At 52.6% G+C, this 18,891-nt stretch overlaps 3 protein-coding genes across 6 annotated transcripts; all 3 read left to right on the top strand.

The window, feature by feature from the left end:
* Positions 1-111: 111 nt before the first annotated feature.
* On the top strand, positions 112-5,096 carry lrp10 (low density lipoprotein receptor-related protein 10). 2 transcript variants are annotated; one of them, XM_061277565.1, is made up of 10 exons: positions 112-201; positions 689-800; positions 875-907; positions 1,180-1,324; positions 1,630-1,823; positions 1,934-2,430; positions 2,611-3,047; positions 3,286-3,480; positions 3,546-3,675; positions 3,743-5,096. In XM_061277565.1, the coding sequence occupies exons 2-10, from the start codon at positions 749-751 to the stop codon at positions 4,307-4,309; spliced, it is 2,250 nt and encodes a 749-aa protein (XP_061133549.1). In that variant the 5' UTR covers positions 112-201; positions 689-748; the 3' UTR covers positions 4,310-5,096. The 2 variants fall into 2 exon arrangements, with proteins under 2 accessions (XP_061133549.1, XP_061133550.1); XM_061277566.1 differs by lacking the exon at positions 112-201 and adding an exon at positions 208-356.
* A 186-nt stretch (positions 5,097-5,282) lies between these two features.
* Positions 5,283-9,545, top strand: LOC133153547 (ciliated left-right organizer metallopeptidase). Its single transcript, XM_061277578.1, has 11 exons — positions 5,283-5,807; positions 6,135-6,284; positions 6,341-6,448; positions 6,547-6,783; positions 6,865-7,048; positions 7,557-7,626; positions 8,195-8,291; positions 8,360-8,467; positions 8,831-8,953; positions 9,027-9,127; positions 9,201-9,545. The coding sequence occupies exons 1-11, from the start codon at positions 5,802-5,804 to the stop codon at positions 9,382-9,384; spliced, it is 1,368 nt and encodes a 455-aa protein (XP_061133562.1). The 5' UTR covers positions 5,283-5,801; the 3' UTR covers positions 9,385-9,545.
* Positions 9,546-10,133: 588 nt separating this feature from the next.
* On the top strand, positions 10,134-18,672 carry rtn3 (reticulon 3). Of its 3 annotated transcripts, none has more exons than XM_061277686.1 (8): positions 10,134-10,433; positions 13,111-13,158; positions 16,921-17,128; positions 17,223-17,361; positions 17,630-17,699; positions 17,769-17,815; positions 18,006-18,064; positions 18,137-18,672. In XM_061277686.1, the coding sequence occupies exons 1-8, from the start codon at positions 10,343-10,345 to the stop codon at positions 18,183-18,185; spliced, it is 711 nt and encodes a 236-aa protein (XP_061133670.1). In that variant the 5' UTR covers positions 10,134-10,342; the 3' UTR covers positions 18,186-18,672. The 3 variants fall into 3 exon arrangements, with proteins under 3 accessions (XP_061133670.1, XP_061133679.1, XP_061133662.1); XM_061277678.1 differs by lacking the exon at positions 10,134-10,433 and adding an exon at positions 12,886-12,973; XM_061277695.1 differs by lacking the exon at positions 13,111-13,158 and having other exon boundaries at positions 10,138-10,433.
* The last annotated feature ends 219 nt before the right edge of the window (positions 18,673-18,891 follow it).

Genomic DNA, 18,891 nt, shown 5'->3' with positions numbered 1-18,891 from the left:
CGATTTTTCTGCTGGACCGGCAATTTGCATTGAGCAACAGTGACATCTAGCGATAGAAAAGGCGATCGGCTGGTGGCGTTAAAAATAAATAAAAAAACTACACAACCGTGTGACGGAAACCCCGCCCCTCGTGCGTCATCCTGCAAAAAAAAAGAAATACGGAAGTAGCTCCGGACTTATCAAAAGGAAACGAAAGACAAGGTAACGTTCTATCCGGTTTTAAGTAGCAACTTTGTTTCGGACAATTCCTTGGATAATCCAAATCGCAATGTCAAGATGTTCGACGGTAACTGGCAGTCAAATGCGAGTAAGGAAGGACGCGCGACGTTAGCATGTAGCTCGACCGCATGCTAAAGGCTAGTAAAGCTCGTTTTGCTCTAAGACACAAACTAAGCCGATTTTAGAGCAGCGAGGGAGGCGAATGAACTTTTAAACGAGCCGAGTGCGAAGTGGTGCTAGTTGCACACAACCTGGTGGGCACTTTACTGGGTGGCAAGAATGGCCACGAAACAAAGCTTCAAAGCAGCACTTTGGAACCAATTTTCCGCCTGTCACCTTCTGTCACGGGCCTAAGTTGACCAAGGATGCTTTGGTTGGAGTTACAAGTCGGTTCTGGATTCAAAACTGGAATCAATGCAATAGCTTGAAATTGTACAAAATGTCAACATTTCAAATTTCTACCCTACAGGTGGCGTCTTCCAGAACAATCGTTCCAAAATGACACTTTTGTGACTTCCGGTCTTTGCACATGATCAGCATAATGGTGCACATCCCTAGCCTCCTGCTTTTTTGCTTCACGGGTACGTAGCTGATGGATGGATGGATGGATGGATGGATGGATGGATGGATGCTAACCTGATGTTTCTGCCCACAGCATGCAGCCGGACACAAGTAGCGCTTTTCTTCGGTAAGGACATATGCCATTGTAACAAAGAGGAAATCAAGGCAGAAAACAAAACAAAAAAAAACTTTGTAGAGAGAATTTAGACCCTAAAATTTTCAAGGTCTTTTGTGTCATTATTATAAATTAACATCACAATTCTGCATCTGTAAACAGTGCAACGAATTTAGCTCGTCGTCAACTTTTGCCATGTTCAATTCCCTGTCTTTGTTTTTTGGGGCGAGCCCAGCTTTTGGGGTGAAATGTGTCCATTTTTTTTATGGGCCTGTTTTCCACAGAGCACTGTGGACATTCCTCTCAAGTGTTGGATAACGACGTAGGCGAGATCAGGAGTTCTGCCTACCACACGTACTCCTACCATTTTGGTGCCACGTATGACTGCTGGACCATTAAGGGTTCGGTGGGAGAACCGGTCGTCCTCAGGTGAAATATTCCAAACTTTTTTCATACGTCGAATGTCCCTTTTAAATGGGTTTTCTCCCTAAACTATAATACAATTACATCGATGGAGCCCTGAGCGATAATTAGAATAAATACTGTAATCTGCTAATGGGCAAGTAATAAATAATGTGTTAATAATTTCACATACAAGTCGCACCCCGGCCATACTAAAAAAAAGAAAAAATATGCGCCTTATAGTCCGCAAAATACGATACAAAGTGGACTCTCCCTAATTTTGTGAATCAACTGCTGTGTGTGTGTTTTTTTTTCCCCCTTTCTTCTTTTAGCTTCTCGCAATTTTCAGCTCGGTGCAGAAATGAGTGGCTGGCCATCAAATCGTCTGGCGGCGGCACGCCGCTCATCTTGTGTGGCTCCAAATTGCCCCCGCCCGTCGAATTCCCGGGGGGAAACATCACAGTGGTGCACCACTTCCTGCCACAAGTCTATCCCGTGTCGTCGTTTCGCTTGAATTACGCCAGAGGTGCCTTTGTTGTTTTCCCGATTGGCCCTCCACGTGCTAAAGGGCAATCCAATCTTTTTAGTGGTGAGACGCCACCCGTGGCAGATACTAAAATGTCAAAGTATTTTCAGATGGGACTTTTGGCCAGTGCCCCCGGACGTCCTTCAAATGCCCGGGAGGCCGCTGCCTGCCCCTCTCGTGGCGTTGCAACGACCAAGCCGAGTGTCTGGGGGAAGGCGCCGGCGCCGACGAGGAGGGCTGCGGGGCCGAGGGGACCCCGGCCGGGGCGCCCGAGAGGAACGGCGCCGGAGATTGGCGGGATCCCAGTCCGTCGGCAAAGAGCCACGGCGGCGACAGGGCAGAGGAGCTCTTGGCCCTGTTGAAGGAGAGGCAGGAGACCCCGGCGACGGCCGCTCCCGTCTCGTGGCCCTGCGGGGGGCTTCTGCGGACCTTCTACGGGACGTTTTGTCCTCCGTCTCTCCGCGGCCCCCCTCTGCACTGCGTTTGGACTCTGGACCCGGATGACTCCCGGCCCTTGAAGCTGGACCTGCAGCAGCTGGTGCTGGGGCGCGGCGACACGCTCACGGTCCACAACGGCGTGCAAGGCGAAGGAGACGTCGTTAAAATTGTGAGTGAAAATAGCAAAGGCACGGCTGCGGCCATTGAGCTTTTTAAAAGCGACGGCCATTTTCCCGCTGACGAATATCAGTTTGATGAGGAATGAGCAAAAAGGAAACGTGGGTTTGAGTCCACGACGACGCACGCCAGCTCGGTGTGAGCCCGCCCTGACTTTTGCCCCACCCGACAGATCACCAGCGCCTCCAACTACAAGTCGCTGCAAGTGGAGTCGCGCACCGGCCTGCTGTCGCTGACCTACCAGACGGCGGCCGGCTCGGAGGGCGGCGGCTTCAACGCCACCTTCCACGTGGGCGGCTACTGCCCGCCCTGGGAGGGCCGCTGCGGCGGCGCCTCGGGAGGCTGCTTCACGCAGGAGCAACGCTGCGACGGCAAGTGGGATTGCCCCGAGAGCGGCCGGGACGAGGAGGGCTGCCGGGGCTGCGGCCGCCAGCAGTTTGCCTGCGGGGTGCCCGGAGGCCAGAGGGCGGCGGCCGGGCGCTTTGCCGGCCGCCCCGTCTGCTATCCCGCCAGCGAGCGCTGCAATTACCAGCTGTACTGCGCCGACGGCAGCGACGAGAGGGACTGCACCGTGTGTCAGCCCGGAACCTTCCACTGCGACACCGACAGGTCAGCCAGACAGACAGACCCCAAAAGAAGCCCTTTGTCTTGTCAAACCTCCAAATGCGATGAAAGAAAAGCTTGGGATGGAGCTCAAATCCAAGGGCCGTGCTAATCTATGTTCACACTGGCCGTCACTTACGTGCTGAGCGTCAAATTTCCAACTTGCCGAGTGGTTTTCGAGCCACTGGTAGAATGAGGCTGGCGCTTTGCCGGCTGACCTTTGGCCTCTCGCCTCGCCCCGCAGGTGCGTATTTGAGAGCTGGCGCTGCGACGGCCAGGTGGACTGCCACGACGGCACGGACGAGCTCAACTGCACCGTGGTCCTGCCGCGCAAGGTCATCACGGCCGCCACGGTGGGCAGCCTGGTCTGCGGCCTGCTGCTGGTCGTCGCCATGGGCTGCACCTGCAAGCTCTACTCGCTGCGGAGCAGAGAGTACGGGTAAGACCCCCCACCCCACCCCCAGTGGCAAAACTGCGGCACTTAAACGCATCTTGCGCACGCAGCATGTTTGCGCCCGTCAACCGACACGAGGCGCAGCTGATCCAGCAGCAGGCCCCGCCCTCTTACGGCCAACTCATCGCGCAAGGCGTTATCCCCCCGGTGGAGGACTTCCCCACGGAAAACCCCAATCAGGTGAGGAGCTGCATTTTCCAAGAATTCACCTGGAATCCGTTTGAGAAAATCACTGATGATGTTTCAGACTTCCACCTTGTCTCTGAGGGGAATCCTGCAGCTCCTTCGCCAGGACGCCGTCACGTCCCCGCACCGGAGACGCAGGCCTCGCGTGGTCCGCCGCCTGGTCCGTCGCATGAGAAGGTGGGGTCTGATCCCCAGGCAGCCCTCCAGACCTTCCCAGACGGACGGACAGCGGCCGCCCGACGCCGCCCCTCCGGATCAGGAGCCCGCTCCCGCCGCTCCCGGCGGCTCCTCGGCGGCGGCGGAGGGCGCCCAGCGGCCCGCGCCTCAGAAAGTGAGCCTGTCTGTCAGGGCCCCGCCGGCGTCTCGCGCCTCCCCGCCGCCGCCGCCCCCGTACGCGCCGCCCGCCGAGGCGCCCCAAACGCCCCCCGTGGCCGTCCCGGCCGGCGGCCCGTCCCTGGCGTCCATCTTGCACACCCTGGGCCTGAGTCTGTCCTTGTTCAGAGCCTCGCCCTCATCCGGCAACTCTGCGCCCCTCTCGGCCTCCCCCGACGACGACGTGCTGCTCATTCCGCTTTGCGACGACGACGACGACGCCGCCTCGGACGAGGACGTGCCTTTGCTCACTTGAACGGGCCTCCCTCTCTCTGTGCCTTTTTGTCTCTTGTCGTCCAATTGCTTTTAAAATCAACTATTTTACCATTTAGATGAGCAACTCTCGGGCGAGTTCCCAACCTTTATCCAGGCTCGGCACATCTTCCCCCCCCCCCCCCATTCGGCCCACCGTCAAAGAAAGTGTCGGACCTACCCCGCCCCAAATGAGAACCTGAGCGTTTCAGTCAAAAGCGCAAACTCTTCCTTCCATCAAACTTCTGGAAAGTCTCTGGAAAAGGGTTGGGAACCAAAAACCGGCGAGGCCGACGCGTTTCATTCCCACCACGTCAGCTGAGCTTGTTGCACAGTGGAGTCTTCCCGAGCCACTTTTTGACTCCTTCCGTCTGCCGAAAAACGTTCGGCAGCGGGATATGTTTGGAGATCGTCTCGGGGTATTTGAGAGAGAGAAAACGTGTCCCTATTTAAGTGCCTTTTTGAGGAGTATTCACCCCCCCCCCGCCCCTCCCCCTCACGCACTCACAATGGCTCGCAGGCAATAACCCTCGTATGCGGCTTTGAGTGCGCCTCTCCTCAACCCTTTCCCCAGTCCAGTGTATGTAAATGGCTGCTTGTGTGAAAGAGACGGACGGGCCCGCATTGATTTTGAAAGATTGCCGGTGGTCTCGTTGCTTTCTGTCCGACGGCGGAGGAGCTGAGAGGTTTTGAACTTTGCAATGGGTTGAGATCAATAAGAGAATGTCTTTAGGGTCAATTTCACTGTATATAAGTCCAAAATGTGGCTGCCATTAAAAAAATGCACTTTTTATTGGGGGGGCTTTGTTTTGTTCCCACCTGACGAGCTTTGTATTCAAAAAAGCTCTTGTGGAATTTCACACCGGCTCGGCGTCCCAGAAGACCAAACTCTTCAAGGAGGAAGAATCAGTCAGGAGTTGCTTCTTGGCGAGCCTCCAGTCAATTGCTAATATTTTGGGGAGGGCCAAGTTGTGTTGCGTTGAAACAGGTGATGGCTTCCCGCCCAGGATTTTACCTGTGTCTGCCTCTGCTTTGCGGCGCGCTCCGGGTTCAGGCTGTGGTCGGGCCAGGTCCGGCGCCGAGCCCCGGAGAGGTCGCCCCCGTGAGGATCGGGACTTGGCTTTCCGCGGAGAGCGCGCACCTATCGGCGCGCGAGGACGCGCGAGTGAGGGGCGCCGCCGAGCTGGCCGCCAGCACCGCGTCGTCGTTTTTGTCAGGTGCGCAGCAAATGTGGCCCACGTGACTTGGTTTCATAGCCCAAGCAAGAAGCTCAAGGAGATTTGCTTCGACAGTGCGGCCAGTCTTAAGCCCGTTGCTACTCGAGAGGGACGTCAGCAAATACTGCAGGTTTCTGTGGAAGAATTCAAGCAGCGTCAATTACAACAGGTAGGGGGCGCCAATGGTCATTCGTCGACGACGGCATCTTTTGGAGCCATCCGATCGTTTTCAGGTGTGGCCAAGCAAAGAAAAACTACAAACATGAGACGTGTCTCGACATGAAGGTGAGTGACGGACGATACACCGCCAGGTTAAATTGAATTGTCCTATTTTATTTTAGTCCCCCAAATCGGATGTGTGTCAAATGCGCATCTCTCAAAGATACTCGAGTGGCTCTGAATTAGCCAATCTGAATGTGGAAGGATGCTGATGTCATTGCTGTGAGGGACATTGAAATCTGATTGGTTCAACTGAAACAGCGGCAAGGCTAATGTAGTTGACGTGCCACCTCAACTGCATGATGCTGAAGCCCCCGGGCAGATTAGCTTCATTAATAATCCCCCAAAAGTCAGCAACGCATAAGGAGTCATCTTTCCCGTTTCCCCTCACAGATTCCAGATGAGCACCTGGCTGGCTGCGAAGTGCACCCCCAGGCTAACTCTACCCGCGCCGTCGTTCTCAGGCGTCCGGGCGCCGGCGTGGCCGACGTGGACTTCCTGTTGTACCTCCACGTGCAAGCGTCGGACAAGTGCAGGGCGCAGGTAGTGCTCGTTTGCTCGGCGCTCGGCCGAAGGCTCATCTTGACTTGTGTCGGCAGCCTGGCCTGTTGGCCTACGCCGCCCACTGCCGGACGGACGCCGGAGGGAGACCTTTGGCTGGCGTGGTGGTCCTCTGCAGGGATAGACTGACCAAACTGACTGCGCAGGTCCTCCAACGTTTCACTTTGTTCTTACAGTGCCATGTGGAAGACATGAAGCACCATGCACCTACTCTCCTTCACCCATCCCCCCCCCTCCCATCCAGACCGTGCTCCATGAGCTGCTCCATGCGTTGGGCTTCTCCAAAGATCTTTTTGACACGTGGAGAGACTGCTCGTCCGAGAATGATTTTTCAGCCGGTGTCACTTGTTCCCCTCGGGGAAAAGTGACTCACGTGGACGGATGGGGCCAGATGAGGCTCTACACCCCGTCCGTCATCTCGGCGCTCCGGAGGCACCTGGTCGCCGCCGACCCTGAGCTGGGGGCGCCGCTGGAGAACTGGGTGCATGCCAAACCGTCAGCGAGCAGGTTCTGCGCCGCCCCTCCTTGCACTGCATGACTCGTGTTTGTCTTTGCACTCCAGGACGCAGCCCCGGGGATGGCGTCCTCACACTGGGAGTCCCGACTACTGCAGGGTTCCGTCATGTTGGCCACGCCCAGCCGGTCCGGCATAGCGCGGATCGATCCGCTCACCTTGGCCGCCTTTCGGGACACGGGCTGGTACGTCGTCAACGCCAGCCGGGCGCAGGATCTCGTCTGGGGAAAAGGTACCCGAGCTCAAATAAAATAGTTTAGGTGAATGATTGAAATCATTCATTTTCTTTTAGTATTTGCAATTCATTCATTTGAGGAAAAAATGTAGCATGATTTCATTCATATCATTTGTATCACTGAGTATAAATAACATCTTCATTAAAATGAATATAAATGCGGTCAATTGAATGTGAATTGTTTATTGTATTCAAAAGATTGTAACGGTGTCAATTAAGTACAGCCAGTCATTTGTTCAAACCAATATGCTAATTTACTAATTTTAATTGATTCACCTATTCTTTTGAATCTAATTTTCTTCTAGCAATAAAATATAATTTTCATTGAAATCATATCTTTCAAGGAGGTATGAGTGCCGTTGTTTGCAGTGCAACCAATTTTAGTTCTAAAAAGAAATCCCCACAAAACATTGAAATGAGTCCATCAGAAAATTCCAGATGCTCAATGTAAAACTGTACAAGTGGTACACTTGCCATTGACTTTTTTTGGGAAAATAACTTTCAGGTGAAGGAGCTTTGTTTGGTTCCACGTCGACCTGCCACGACAACTCGTCATCCTTCTTCTGTAGCGGCAGGTTAGTTTCCTTTCCTTTCCTTTTTTTTTTTTTTGCTTTGCTTTGCTTTGCTTCCTCATCCTTCCTCTCCTTCCTCTTCCTTTGCTTTCCTTCCTCTTCCTTTGCTTTCCTTCCTCTTCCTTTCCTTTCCTTTCCTTTCCTTTTTTTTTTTTGCTTTGCTTTGCTTTGCTTTGCTTTGCTTCCTTTTCCTTTGCTTCCTTTTCCTTTGCTTTCCTTCCTCTTCGTTTGCTTTCCTTCCTCTTCGTTTGCTTTCCTTCCTCTTCGTTTGCTTTCCTTCCTCTTCCTTTGCTTTCCTTCCTCTTTCTCTGCTTTCCTTTGCTTTCCTTCCTCTTCCTTTTCTTTCCTTCCTCTTCCTTTGCTTTCCTTCCTCTTCCTTTGCTTTCCTTTGCTTTGCTTTGCTTTGCTTTCCTTTCCTTTGCTTCCTCTTCCTTCCTTTTCCTTTGCTTTCCTTCCTCTTCCTTTGCTTTCCTTCCTCTTCCTTTGCTTTCCTTCCTCTTCCTTTGCTTTGCTTTGCTTGTGCCGCCTGTGAATGGAATTGTGAGAAAAATAACCCGCGGCGCTCCTGCAGCGGACTGGGATGCCATCATTTGCATGGGCACAAAGCGCGGTGCCAGAGCGATCACTACTTGGACGGCTGTCGCATCTACAAACCCCTGGAGAAGGGCGTAAGTTCCTCTGCTTTTGCGCCGCCAGGCTTTTCAAGCTTCCTCTTAACTCCACGCATGCGTTCCAGAGCGAGTGCTGGGAGAAAGCAAACGAAAGGAATTCAAATGAAGAGCGCCAAGGCGGGGAGATCTTTGGTCCGGACAGCCGTTGTTTCTTCTCCCATCTGAGCACACTTGTGGGTACACGCCGGACAGCCAAAGTAGTCCGAGCCATATTTTGGCCACGTTTTCCTCATGTCTGATTTTCAGAAATGGATTGTTCTTTTTGTTCAAAACGCATCAGCCCATAATGACAGCAAGATTTCTGAAAGTCAATTCCAAATAAAACGCTAAGAAATCACTTACTGCCGATTGAACATGATCTCGAATAACTGACGGAAACTATTTGGAAGGAAATTGCAAATATGTACTTTGACAAAAGTAGTGCTTGGCCGCCACACCCTGACAAGAAGGTGAGATGAAATGTCATTGCAACGCAAATAATGCTTTGTTGACTTCTCGTGGTATTTTGAATCCTGCTTGTCCTCTTTGTTGAACAGAACCACAGTCAGCTCATGGTGACGGGACGATGCTACAGACACAAGTGCAGCGGACTAAACCGCTACCAAGTTCAGGTGCTGGGCTCCGATTGGGTGGACTGCCCAGCAGGTGGCAGCATACAGGTAATCCACGAAAAACGGACGGAAACATCTTCGATTCGACTCGACTTTTTTTCTCTGCCATCATGTTTTGAAGATAAGAGGATACCGGGGTTCTGTTTTCTGCCCCAACGAGAGATTGTGTTTGGATTGGGACGTCAGGCCTCCCTCAAAGGCCGAGGATGGTGTCCCCACAGGGCAAGTGGAGCGTTTTTCTTCAGACAAGCCTGTACTTATAGTAAACAATACTTTTCTCTCTCTCTCAAATCAGTCAGCCAGAGGTCACCATAGTCCAGGATGACACCCGGTCAGCGTACGGACCCGCTACAGATCCCCTGGTCACCACTGCGCTCTGCGTTGTTGTAGCAGCACTGAGTGTCCTGGTTTTCGGTCTGGCCAGCTCCAGAGGTTCCCCCTGCAAAGTTCGGATTCATCCGGCTTTGGGGCATGTGTAATTGTTGAGAAGATCCTCTTTCCGGATCACTGTTGCAAACAAAAAAAACCCCAAAGAACTACCTTGTGACTGCATGCTCATTTGTGGTGTGTGTTTTGTTTTGGAATCATGAATACATTAAATACGAAAACTCTCACTCATGAGTAGAGCATGTGTTAAGAAGGAATGATTCTGATTGCTTTGGTTTTGTCTTTTATGAGTAAATCTAGTCTTTGAAAACAAAGCGATCGTCCATGTTGCCCTTGTGTCTGAAATTCCGGAGGGCATCGAACGCATTGGCATGCGTCATTGTTAAGGGGAAGCTGATTGGTGGACAACCAGGAAGTTGTAGTGTCGTCTATGTGGGTAGCCTCGTCAAAAAAAAGAAAAAGTAGTCAGCCTTGTTTGTTTTACGCATCAATGATCCAACGTCCACCCGTCACGCCCTGTGACAACACGTCATTATTATAGTGCTATGTGATCCAATTAACATACAATTGATCTTTAACAAAGCTTATGAGCAGCGAAAGCAAGTGTTGTGTTCAGGAAATCTGTTCAATATGTTCTCGACCCGAGCACACATATTCGTTTGTGATATTTACATTACACAAAAGGTGCGTAATGGAGGCACCCAATCAAACGAAGTGGATTTTTAATTGTCAAATGTACGACTTGCACATCGGGCCACGGTGTGTGGTTGGATTGTCAAATGTACGACTTGCACATCGGGCCAGTGAACGTCTCAAACGCACCAGCTACCCGTCGTGTTTTCTCCTCCCTCCTCTTCCTCCATTCGCCCGGCCGGCCGCTCGCAGCGTTTCCTTCCATCTTCATTGAATTGACGCGACGGTGCGGCAAACAAGTCCCGCTCTTCGGCGTTAGAAAGACAAAAAGTCGACGCCATTAGAGCTGAATTGGGCCCAAACGAGACATTTGCTGCCAGCTTCTTTCTTTCTTTTTGTCGTCGTCGAGCACGCAATATGGATCCAATGACTCAGTCTGCCCAGATATCTTCGTCGCAGGGACTCGCCGATGGACAGAATTCTGCGTTGAAAGAATCCAAGCCGTCCGGTAAGAAACAGTCGCAAACGGGCACTTTGTTTCAAAACAAAAACGCACACATTATTTATTATTCCAAATGGTTTTGACTCGCGAGCGAGCGCCCTTTTCCGCCATTTCGCCTGTATTTTGGGGGCTTCTATTGTCGATGGCCATTGCACTGTATTGACGCTTCCACCTGCAGTCCTATTTACATCAAATGAATCCAACTCGGCGCGGTTCAAGTATTCTTCTTTGGCTCACATTATTTGACGTGGGTACATTTTTGGTAATTGTGTGCCAAATGGAGCTTGTTGTGCACTGCGGGGAAACGAGTGAGGCTCCTGAAGGCAACGTCTCTTAAAGGCGCAGTACCTTCCTTCCCCACGTTTTTCTCATTTTCTACAGATTCAAACAATGGCGCTTTTTTTTTTTTTAAATCAACAGTCATGAAGGGAGAGCTGTCATTTAATTATTTCCAATTCAACTAAGATGCCAGTGGATAGGCTTTTTATTCCTAGTTTTCTAAAGGGAGTGGCTGCTAGCACCATCAGTCCAGCAATCTTTTTCTGCAAATAAAGCCTTCAAAGGCACACATTCAAAACATCCACCCGTCCGTCCATCTTGCTTGATACACTTTGATATTCCTTCGAATATAAAGTGCGTTATAAATAGAATTTATTATACACGCTTGGGTGTGGCGTGCAATGCTAATTGGCCCTTTTGAGTCAGAAAGTCGTGCTTTGAAATGGAAGCTCGCTCGTTCGCTCGGTCGATCTCTTATTTCCCTCACCGTTCTTTTATCAGGTAGGCTATTCTTTTACTTGGTGTAATTTGATGCCTAGCACTTGAAGCAGCTGTCATGTGTCACTGCTCAGCTGCTGCACACGCGTGGCCGCCCCACAATGCTCAATTTGTTTTCATCTAACGAAGCAAATTCAAAAGGTGATTGGCGATTGTCTGGGAAATCTCTTTGGCTGCCCTCCAAATTGACGACACTTTTTAAATAGGCCAAAGCTACAACATGGCCGAACGACTTGCCCCAATGGTGTGTGTGTGTGTGTATTTAAATTGTTCAAAAAGTCTAATAGCAGTCCATTCAAGAAATACTAAAAGAAAACAAAACATATCCTACCTAATTACTATTGGAAGCGATTCAAGGCCACTTATAGTCCGGAAAATACGGTACTTGATTCAACATTTATACCAACGTTAGCGACTCAATCCCGTGCTAAAAAAAGAAAGCCATCACTCTCAATGGTAGATTTCTGAGCGATAGCGGGAATTCCAGGGGAAAAAAAAATCCAAAATGTGGGCGCGCTAGCCGAAGCGCGTTCCAATTGTCAACGGGCCGTCGCCGAGGAAGTGGCACACTTGAAATGAGGACCTCGTTTCTCCAAGCGTATTGCACCAGAGGAAATGTGTCCACAGAGTAATTGTAGCCTCATTTAGCGCCCACATCTCATTAAGGGCACAAATGTGACCCATTTAACCAGATTGCGCCGGTGCTTGTGTGGAATCGCAATCTCTATTTTCCCCGTGACTTTCTATTCCACCCGATGACAACGTTTGGTCAGGCTCAACGTTTTTGCCGATGTCTGTCGTATTTTCTTCCCAGCATTCTCCATAGCGCAGGTGTCAAACTCGAGGCCCGAGGGCCAGGTACGGCCCGCCACATCGTTTTATGTGGCCCGCAAAGACAAATTGCGCATAAACCTGTCTCAATACTAAAATGACAAAAAAACGATATTGCCGTTCAGTTTTCCCTCGTATCTGCAATGGCAGATCCTTATCAGAATTTGAAAGGTAGTCTGATCACAATCTTCTCATGGGAGGCGCAATTCCTTCATGCTGCAAAAACTTCACTTTAAAAACAAACAAAAATGAAAGGATTGAATCAAGGAACTCGATTTGTAGATTTTGATTGGGCTAAAACATGTTTGTGTATTTTTTGCGGCGCATAAACAAGCTTCCAAGTGAACGGAATGTCTTTAATGCTGACTTTGCCTTTTTTTTTTTGCTGCCTTCGCTTTTACAACCCTCCAAGAGTCCATTGATCAATCTGGGCTCGGCTCGGCTCGGCTCTGCTCTGGAAGCCTTTGCGGCCTGTTCCTCGTAATCCACCTTGCATCATCTTCCCAAGCCGCAAAAGCGAACGACCTCGTTAGTCATGGTTCAGTCTCGCTGGCAGTACAAACTCTAATTGCAGGGAGAAAAAAGAAAAAAAAAAGAACTCTCCCTGCAATCGTAGTACAAAGCTGTGTGGGAAAGCTGACAGGTATATCTCAAAGGTGTGGCTTCTGACAGCAAGCCAAGAGATGGAATGCCGTTCGGCAAAGGTGCATCAACCCCAACCTGCAAAGCCAGTAGCACATCTACGCGCCCCCCCAAACAAGAATGCGCCACTCGCCCGACGACAGCCAGCTCATTCAAAAACATTGCAAAAAAAACCAAACTGCCGAGTCGGCGTTGTAACTCCGAGGCAAAGCGAGCGGAGGGGATGCTTTTTCTTTTTTGCGTGCGTGTTCTCTCCAACTCTGCACAAGCCAAGCTGGCTCAGGTTCCCACTCAAGGTGACGCCGCCCTTTGACCTGCGCAGGTGCAAAAAGGTTACTCGCAAAGTATTTGGACTTGGCTCCGCCCGTCGCTCGCGAACCTGCTTGCGTTCACCGCTCTTGTGTTGTCTTTTCTTCTTTTGATTTTCTTTCAGATCGCGTTCTTTCCTCCCCGCCCGTATCTTTTATTCGGCCGTCACAAGGCAAGTGTGTTACATCTCCTAACGCTGCTGGCTTGCTTCTCCATCCCTCCTTCCTTCCCTGCCTCCTTCCCTCAGCCCGTAGCTGTGCAATTCTTGCCCTAGTGGCGGTTCCGGAGCGGTGCGACGCGCACCAAAAGTGGCTCCTTCCATCACATGACTTGTGTTGACGAGCTCGACGCGGGCCCCGGCAGCTCGACCCATCTTTAGCAGACTGCGAGCGAACATTATTCGGGTCAGCGGGACCGGCTGCGGGTTTGAGATAATCCCCAGATTGCCACCCTTATTTTAAGACGCCAAGAGTTGACACCGTACGGGCTGGCTGGGGCAGGGACCTAAAAATGGATCAGGTTGCTGTCCTTCCCCCTTAGCCAGTACCTGAGATGGCCCCTATCAGAACCAGCAGCAAAGGGGCCCACCCAAGGGAGGAAGAGTGGCACCAAAGAGATCGCCCACGGCCCAGTGGGCAAGCGGGCCGGCCTGACGACCTCCCCCCCCTCCCCCTCCCCATGGCGAGCGCACTATCTGGCTTTGCGCATGTCACGCTTCTTTGCTCCTTTTGGGTCATTGCTCTTCTTGTGTAGTATAAGTAGCGTTAGCTTGGATCTGCGGTGTCAAACTCTGGCCCGTGGGCCAAATTTGGCCCGCAAAGACAAATTGTGCTTCGACTTTATATGTCAATGCTACGATTGCAAATTGTGTTCACTTTTAAAGAAATAGATCCATTTTTGTTACCATTCATTTCTTTTTAAACTTGAACAATTTCTACTTCTCCCCGATTTATCAGTTTGTTGTGTCCGAGTCCGTACATTGATTCGGGTTGACACTTGTAACGATGCGGCCCGCAACATAAATGCCTTTGAGGCCCCTGGCTTAGATCCTTAGGTGTCAAAGTCAAGGCCCGGAGGCCTGAAGTATTTGCAAAAAAGCAGGTGTCGAGGTATTTTTTGCACGTCGGTACCAAATCGGTACCCAAAGTATCGCTCCTCGCGATGACGGTGCCGCATTTGGTCCCCTTCGAAAGGTACAATCAAATGTTTTGGGACGCAACTTCATCGCCACTTGTTGCTGTCTTGACGTGGGTCGGCGCGGCGAGAACGGAAGGTCCGTCTGTCCGTCCTTTGTGTCCATTGAGTTCACTTTGCATGAACGCTTGGGCTGCAGTAGCAGTGTAAGGCTTCCGCCGCCACACGTAGGTAAGATAAGAAGATCCCCGTTGCGTGGGAGTGGCCGCCTCATCCGTGTGACCTCCCTCCCTCCCTCCCCTGCTTTTCTCTTGTCCTCCGTGCGTGTCAATGCAGACGTAAAGACGCTGCCGTGTCGGGGTAACGGCGACCAAGGGCTTGCCACTTCCCTGCGCTTTTCTTCTCAGCCAGGCTCTTTTTCGCCCGACACTTGCGCGCAGCCCGAGTCGCCGATCAAGACGTCGCCGGTGTCGGAGCGCATCAAAGCTCTGGAAGCTCTCGCCGCCAAAAAGGAGACGTATTGCCCAAGCGACTTTTCCTCGCACCACCGTGACAAAGTTCCCAAGCTGCGCCAGGAGACCAAAGGAGCCGACTGGCCCTTTGAGGTCCTTGGCGAACGGCGCCAAACGAATGCCTTTGAAGAATCGGAAGCTCGGGCTCCTCCGCCGTCCGTGGCTGACGGGCGAGACGCCGCGGACGGCGGCTCGCTCCAAGGCGGCCTTTCTTCCGCGTTTGAGCCGCCTGAGGGAAATCCCGCTTCACCTCCGCTCTGTGTCCCCGACAATTTGGTGGAAGCCGGCCACGACGATGTCGAAGAGGCGCCAACGACCGATGGCGGCGACCGAGCTCCGTGGCGCTTCGATTGGGAGCATCCGACCTCCCCTTCGCCTCCGGATGACGGCGCTCGGGACGCTCCGCATGGCGACAAGAACGCCGAGGCTCGGGACCTCCATAGTTCAGCCGAGTCTGATGAAACCCCTTTGGAAGATCCCCCCTCTCCAAAGTCTGATTGTCATCCATCCAGCGACGTCGCCACTTCTCCTGCGACGGCCGACGCAGAAAGGGCGCCGGCGCCCAGATGGGAACGAACACTAATGCAGGTTCCGGCAATTAATGTCATTGAAAGCCAAGAGCCGAACTGGAGCGACGACGAGCTGCAAATGGAGTTTGAGGACGACGAGCTGGCGGAAGAGGCCGTCCAAACGGCACGGCCTGAGGAAAACGAGCAAGAAGCGAACAGAAGACCCGTCCAAAGTGAATTCATGGAAGGCTATTCTCCTCCTTCCTCTCCTGTGGAGTCTGACGGCGAGCGCCTCACTCCTCCACCGGCGGAAAACAAATTCAAGAGCGCCGCCACGTCTTGGAGCCAGGCGAGCAAGGACTCGTCCGGCAGCGGCGAGGATGACGACGACGCCGGCGCAGCCCGCGACGTGGCCACCGTCTCCTCCAGAATAGGTCTCATGCGAGACGATACGTACGAAGGGCGGTCGTTTGAGTCGGCCTTTGAGCCGTCGGCGCCCAAAGACGACGGCGGCGGCTTTGCTGCTGATGTCGAAACGCCGCACGCCGAGGACCCGGAACCTCTGACGGGCTGTGATAGCGGCGCTGCATCCGAGCCTGTGGATAGTTTTGTGGAGTTCATGAGAGAATGCCTCAAATCCAGACCGGGTGAAGATGAGCAGTACGTTGGGCGCTGCCCTCCAGCTCCGCCGCAGGACCAGCTTCCGCTCGGGGCCCTGGAACGCTTGGGCGGGAGTCAAGAGGCGGGAGAAGAACGGCTGCCGAGCGCGCCGTGTTCCCAGAGCGACACGCTCGGCACCGACTGCAACCTTTCTCAAGAGGTGGACGCGTGGGTCGCCGAGGCCCGACATCTTGCCGAGCGCGTCTTGACGGCAATGCTTAGCCACCTGTCAGGTAATGCTCGTTGTTTTGGCTGTCGAAACGGGCTTTTGGCGAAATGTAAAGCCTCAGAGATGGAGAGAGGCCGCCGTTTTACGTGCCCGGCTGCTCTGGGAGCGTTCCCATCGAGTGCTACTTTGACCCGTTTGGCTCGCCGCCAGCCATGCGGGGCGGGCGGGAAAGGTTCTCCCTGCGCTGTTGATCCAATCTGACTGTTCTTTGTTTCCCCTTTGAGCTGCGTCAACATGGCCGCTAGCAAGCGAGCGTGCGCACCCGCGCCGCCGCCACCTAATCTCTTCTGCATGAGCAGAATTAGCTTTTCCACATTTTCTTGCTCATTGTTGTCCCGTTCTTCTCGTCAACTCACGCGGCTAAAGTTGAGCTTGTCGCGGGGCCACAGAAGGAATTTGCGACGAGACAAAAATCCAGCCGTGAGACGTGTGTGCTTGAGGCCCCTTGAAAGCTCCCGTACGATGGGGGCCAAAAAATGCCACAGATCAAGGCTTGCCCCTTTTGTTTTGAAACAAATTTGCGACAAGGAAAGGTCCAATTTTCCATCCAACTAGAAATGACTTGAGAAATTATTTTGGAGTCAAATGTTTCCGAATTTCTTCGATCATTTGGTGGGGGGACTGAGAAATAATTGCCTCCCTTGAGCACCCCCCTCTTTTGGCCACGCAAAATATAAAGTCAACCAACAACACGAGAATCACACGCTAGCCGGCTAGCTGGCTGGCTGGCTGGCTCCCGTCCTCCAATTTGATTTCCCTGCGGCACTTTGAGAGTGGCAACCCGCTCGGCGGTTACGCAACTCCTGTAGCGAGCCAATCCTTTCCGCATGCGCGACTCTCGACAAACACGCAAATTTGAATTTCGTGTAACGCCTGCTACTCGTCCGCAGTCAAGGATCTGATTCACTGGCGGGACCCCAAAAAGTCTGGCTTGGTCTTCGGTCTGTCCTTGCTGCTGCTGCTGTCGCTGGCCGCCTTCAGCGTCATCAGCGTGGTGTCCTACTTGCTCCTGGCGCTGCTGTGCGTCACCATCACCTTCCGCATCTACAAGTCGGTGGTCCAGGCCGTGCAGAAGTCCGGCGACGGCCACCCCTTCAAGTAAGCGCGCCCGGCCGGACCGGTTGGGGAGCTAAACCGGAGGCCAGGCACCAAAGCCTGATTTCAAAAGCTCATCTGTTCCTTCTCCCTGCAGATCGCTGATAGATAAGGATGTCAGCATTCCTCCGGAGACTTTCCGCAAGCACGTGGACAGCGGCCTGACCTACATTAACCGGGCCCTCAAGCAGATGAGCCGCCTTTTCCTGGTCGAGGACCTCGTGGACTCCCTCAAGGTGATTTGCACTCCCGCTCACCGGACCCAAAGCCGCTCAAATACGGACTCGTCGGCCAACGAAAAGATGCCGAGGCTTGGGTTCGGTCGGCGCTCTCGTACAGACGCCAAACGGCGGCGCGACTCAACCCGGAACTTTGGCTGAACCCGAAGCTTTCGAGTCGTGACTTGGGAACGCGCCGCGCCGTCGATTCAGCGGAATCAAATAAATGCGAGGTCGCTAGCTGCCCTTGGAAAAGGTCTCACGCGAGGTCTTTGATTTTGTCTAGCTGGCCGTGGTCATGTGGCTGCTGACCTACGTGGGCGCCGTCTTCAATGGCATCACCATCCTCATCCTCGGTAAGCGCCGCCGGCCGCAAGCCAGACGGTCCGCACGCCAGAATCTCACTTGTTTGTTGTCCTCCGCAGCCGACATCCTGCTCTTTGCCGTGCCTCCCATCTACGAGAAGAACAAGGTGAGCGTCGCCGGTCCTTGAAACGGCAATGACGGTCGGGTGGTCGGTCGGTCGCCCGTGAGCTTGTTTTTCTCCACTGCTCGGGCATTGTCCAAATGCGGCCGGCCGGCCGGACGGCTGGCGGCGTTGAGCTCACCCCCTCGCGTCATTTGTTGGCGCTCACAAAAGGTTGCGCTTGTTCTGTCCACAGACGCAGATCGACCAGTACGTGGACCTGGCTCGGACCCAAATCGACACCACCGTCGCCAAGTAAGCGGCGCCGCTGGCTGGCCATCTTGGGGTTTGGTTGCAAATCTTTCGCTTTCTCCCCCCATCCCTCAGGTTGCAAGAGAAACTCCCCGGCGCTGTGAAGCGTAGCAAAACCGAATGATCCGTTGGAGAAGATGTTCCCTAACCCGCTTCCACTCCCACCCATCTCCATAATAGACTCCCCAGCAGCACACTGAACCTTGCTTGCTAGGTAGAAAAAAAAAGAAGTCTCTATTTAATGTCGGACGTAGCGACCGCGCTGTGGTACCAGAGCGTGAACTAGACTGAATCTCTGGCCTGCTTTCAAGGGTGCATGCCAGCAAAAATGTCTGTACTCAAAGCGCGCCGTTCGTTTTTGTTGTTTTTTTTGTATCCCCCCCCTCCCCTCGCTTAAGTAAGGAAAGAGATTAAAGAAAAAAAAAAAGAGGAATTAATACTAACCTTGTTGTCGCCATCGCTGTGGCTATTCTCGTCGCTCTGCGTAGATAAGCGGGCTCTTTTTTTTTTTTTTTTGGTAGCAGGTTTGCCTGTGTTTCTGCACTGATCTTTTATTCTGGAAAACGCCGCCAAGCGGCTTGAACTCACAACAATAAAAGCTTCTTGCAACACTGTGGTGATTGAGTCCAGTTCACACGGGGCGCACAGCTTCTGAGTCCAAAGGCCGTCTTCCCAATGGCCTTTTCTCTCTCTCTCTCTCCCTTTTCTCTTTCTGTCTTTCTTTTTCTCTTTCTCCCTCGTCTCGCTCCTTTTCTCTTTCTCAAGACGACACGTTTTGACCTTCCCACGCAGGAACGTGCTTGGAGCCAACCATCGTTAGGCCGAGCGTT

Source organism: Syngnathus typhle, linkage group LG1 (genome assembly GCF_033458585.1).
Source record: "Syngnathus typhle isolate RoL2023-S1 ecotype Sweden linkage group LG1, RoL_Styp_1.0, whole genome shotgun sequence".
Lineage (NCBI taxonomy): Eukaryota > Metazoa > Chordata > Actinopteri > Syngnathiformes > Syngnathidae > Syngnathus > Syngnathus typhle.
The sequence above is the reverse complement of the archived record's forward strand: the minus strand, read 5'-3'. Positions and strand labels throughout refer to the sequence as shown.

What these genes read in the sequence shown, in the direction of transcription:
- lrp10 (XM_061277565.1), top strand. Translation starts at nt 749, where the DNA reads ATGATCAGCATAATGGTGCACATCCCTAGCCTCCTGCTTTTTTGCTTC. An exon ending in ACAAGTAGCGCTTTTCTTCG is followed by an intron (nt 908 to 1,179) that starts GTAAGGACATAT and finishes TGTTTTCCACAG; the next exon opens with AGCACTGTGGACATTCCTCT. An exon ending in AAGGAGACGTCGTTAAAATT is followed by an intron (nt 2,431 to 2,610) that starts GTGAGTGAAAAT and finishes CCCACCCGACAG; the next exon opens with ATCACCAGCGCCTCCAACTA.
- rtn3 (XM_061277686.1), top strand. Translation starts at nt 10,343, where the DNA reads ATGGATCCAATGACTCAGTCTGCCCAGATATCTTCGTCGCAGGGACTC. An exon ending in GAAAGAATCCAAGCCGTCCG is followed by an intron (nt 10,434 to 13,110) that starts GTAAGAAACAGT and finishes ATTTTCTTTCAG; the next exon opens with ATCGCGTTCTTTCCTCCCCG. An exon ending in CCATCTACGAGAAGAACAAG is followed by an intron (nt 17,816 to 18,005) that starts GTGAGCGTCGCC and finishes TTCTGTCCACAG; the next exon opens with ACGCAGATCGACCAGTACGT.
- LOC133153547 (XM_061277578.1), top strand. An exon ending in GGGCGCCGCTGGAGAACTGG is followed by an intron (nt 6,784 to 6,864) that starts GTGCATGCCAAA and finishes TTTGCACTCCAG; the next exon opens with GACGCAGCCCCGGGGATGGC. An exon ending in ACAAACCCCTGGAGAAGGGC is followed by an intron (nt 8,292 to 8,359) that starts GTAAGTTCCTCT and finishes CATGCGTTCCAG; the next exon opens with AGCGAGTGCTGGGAGAAAGC.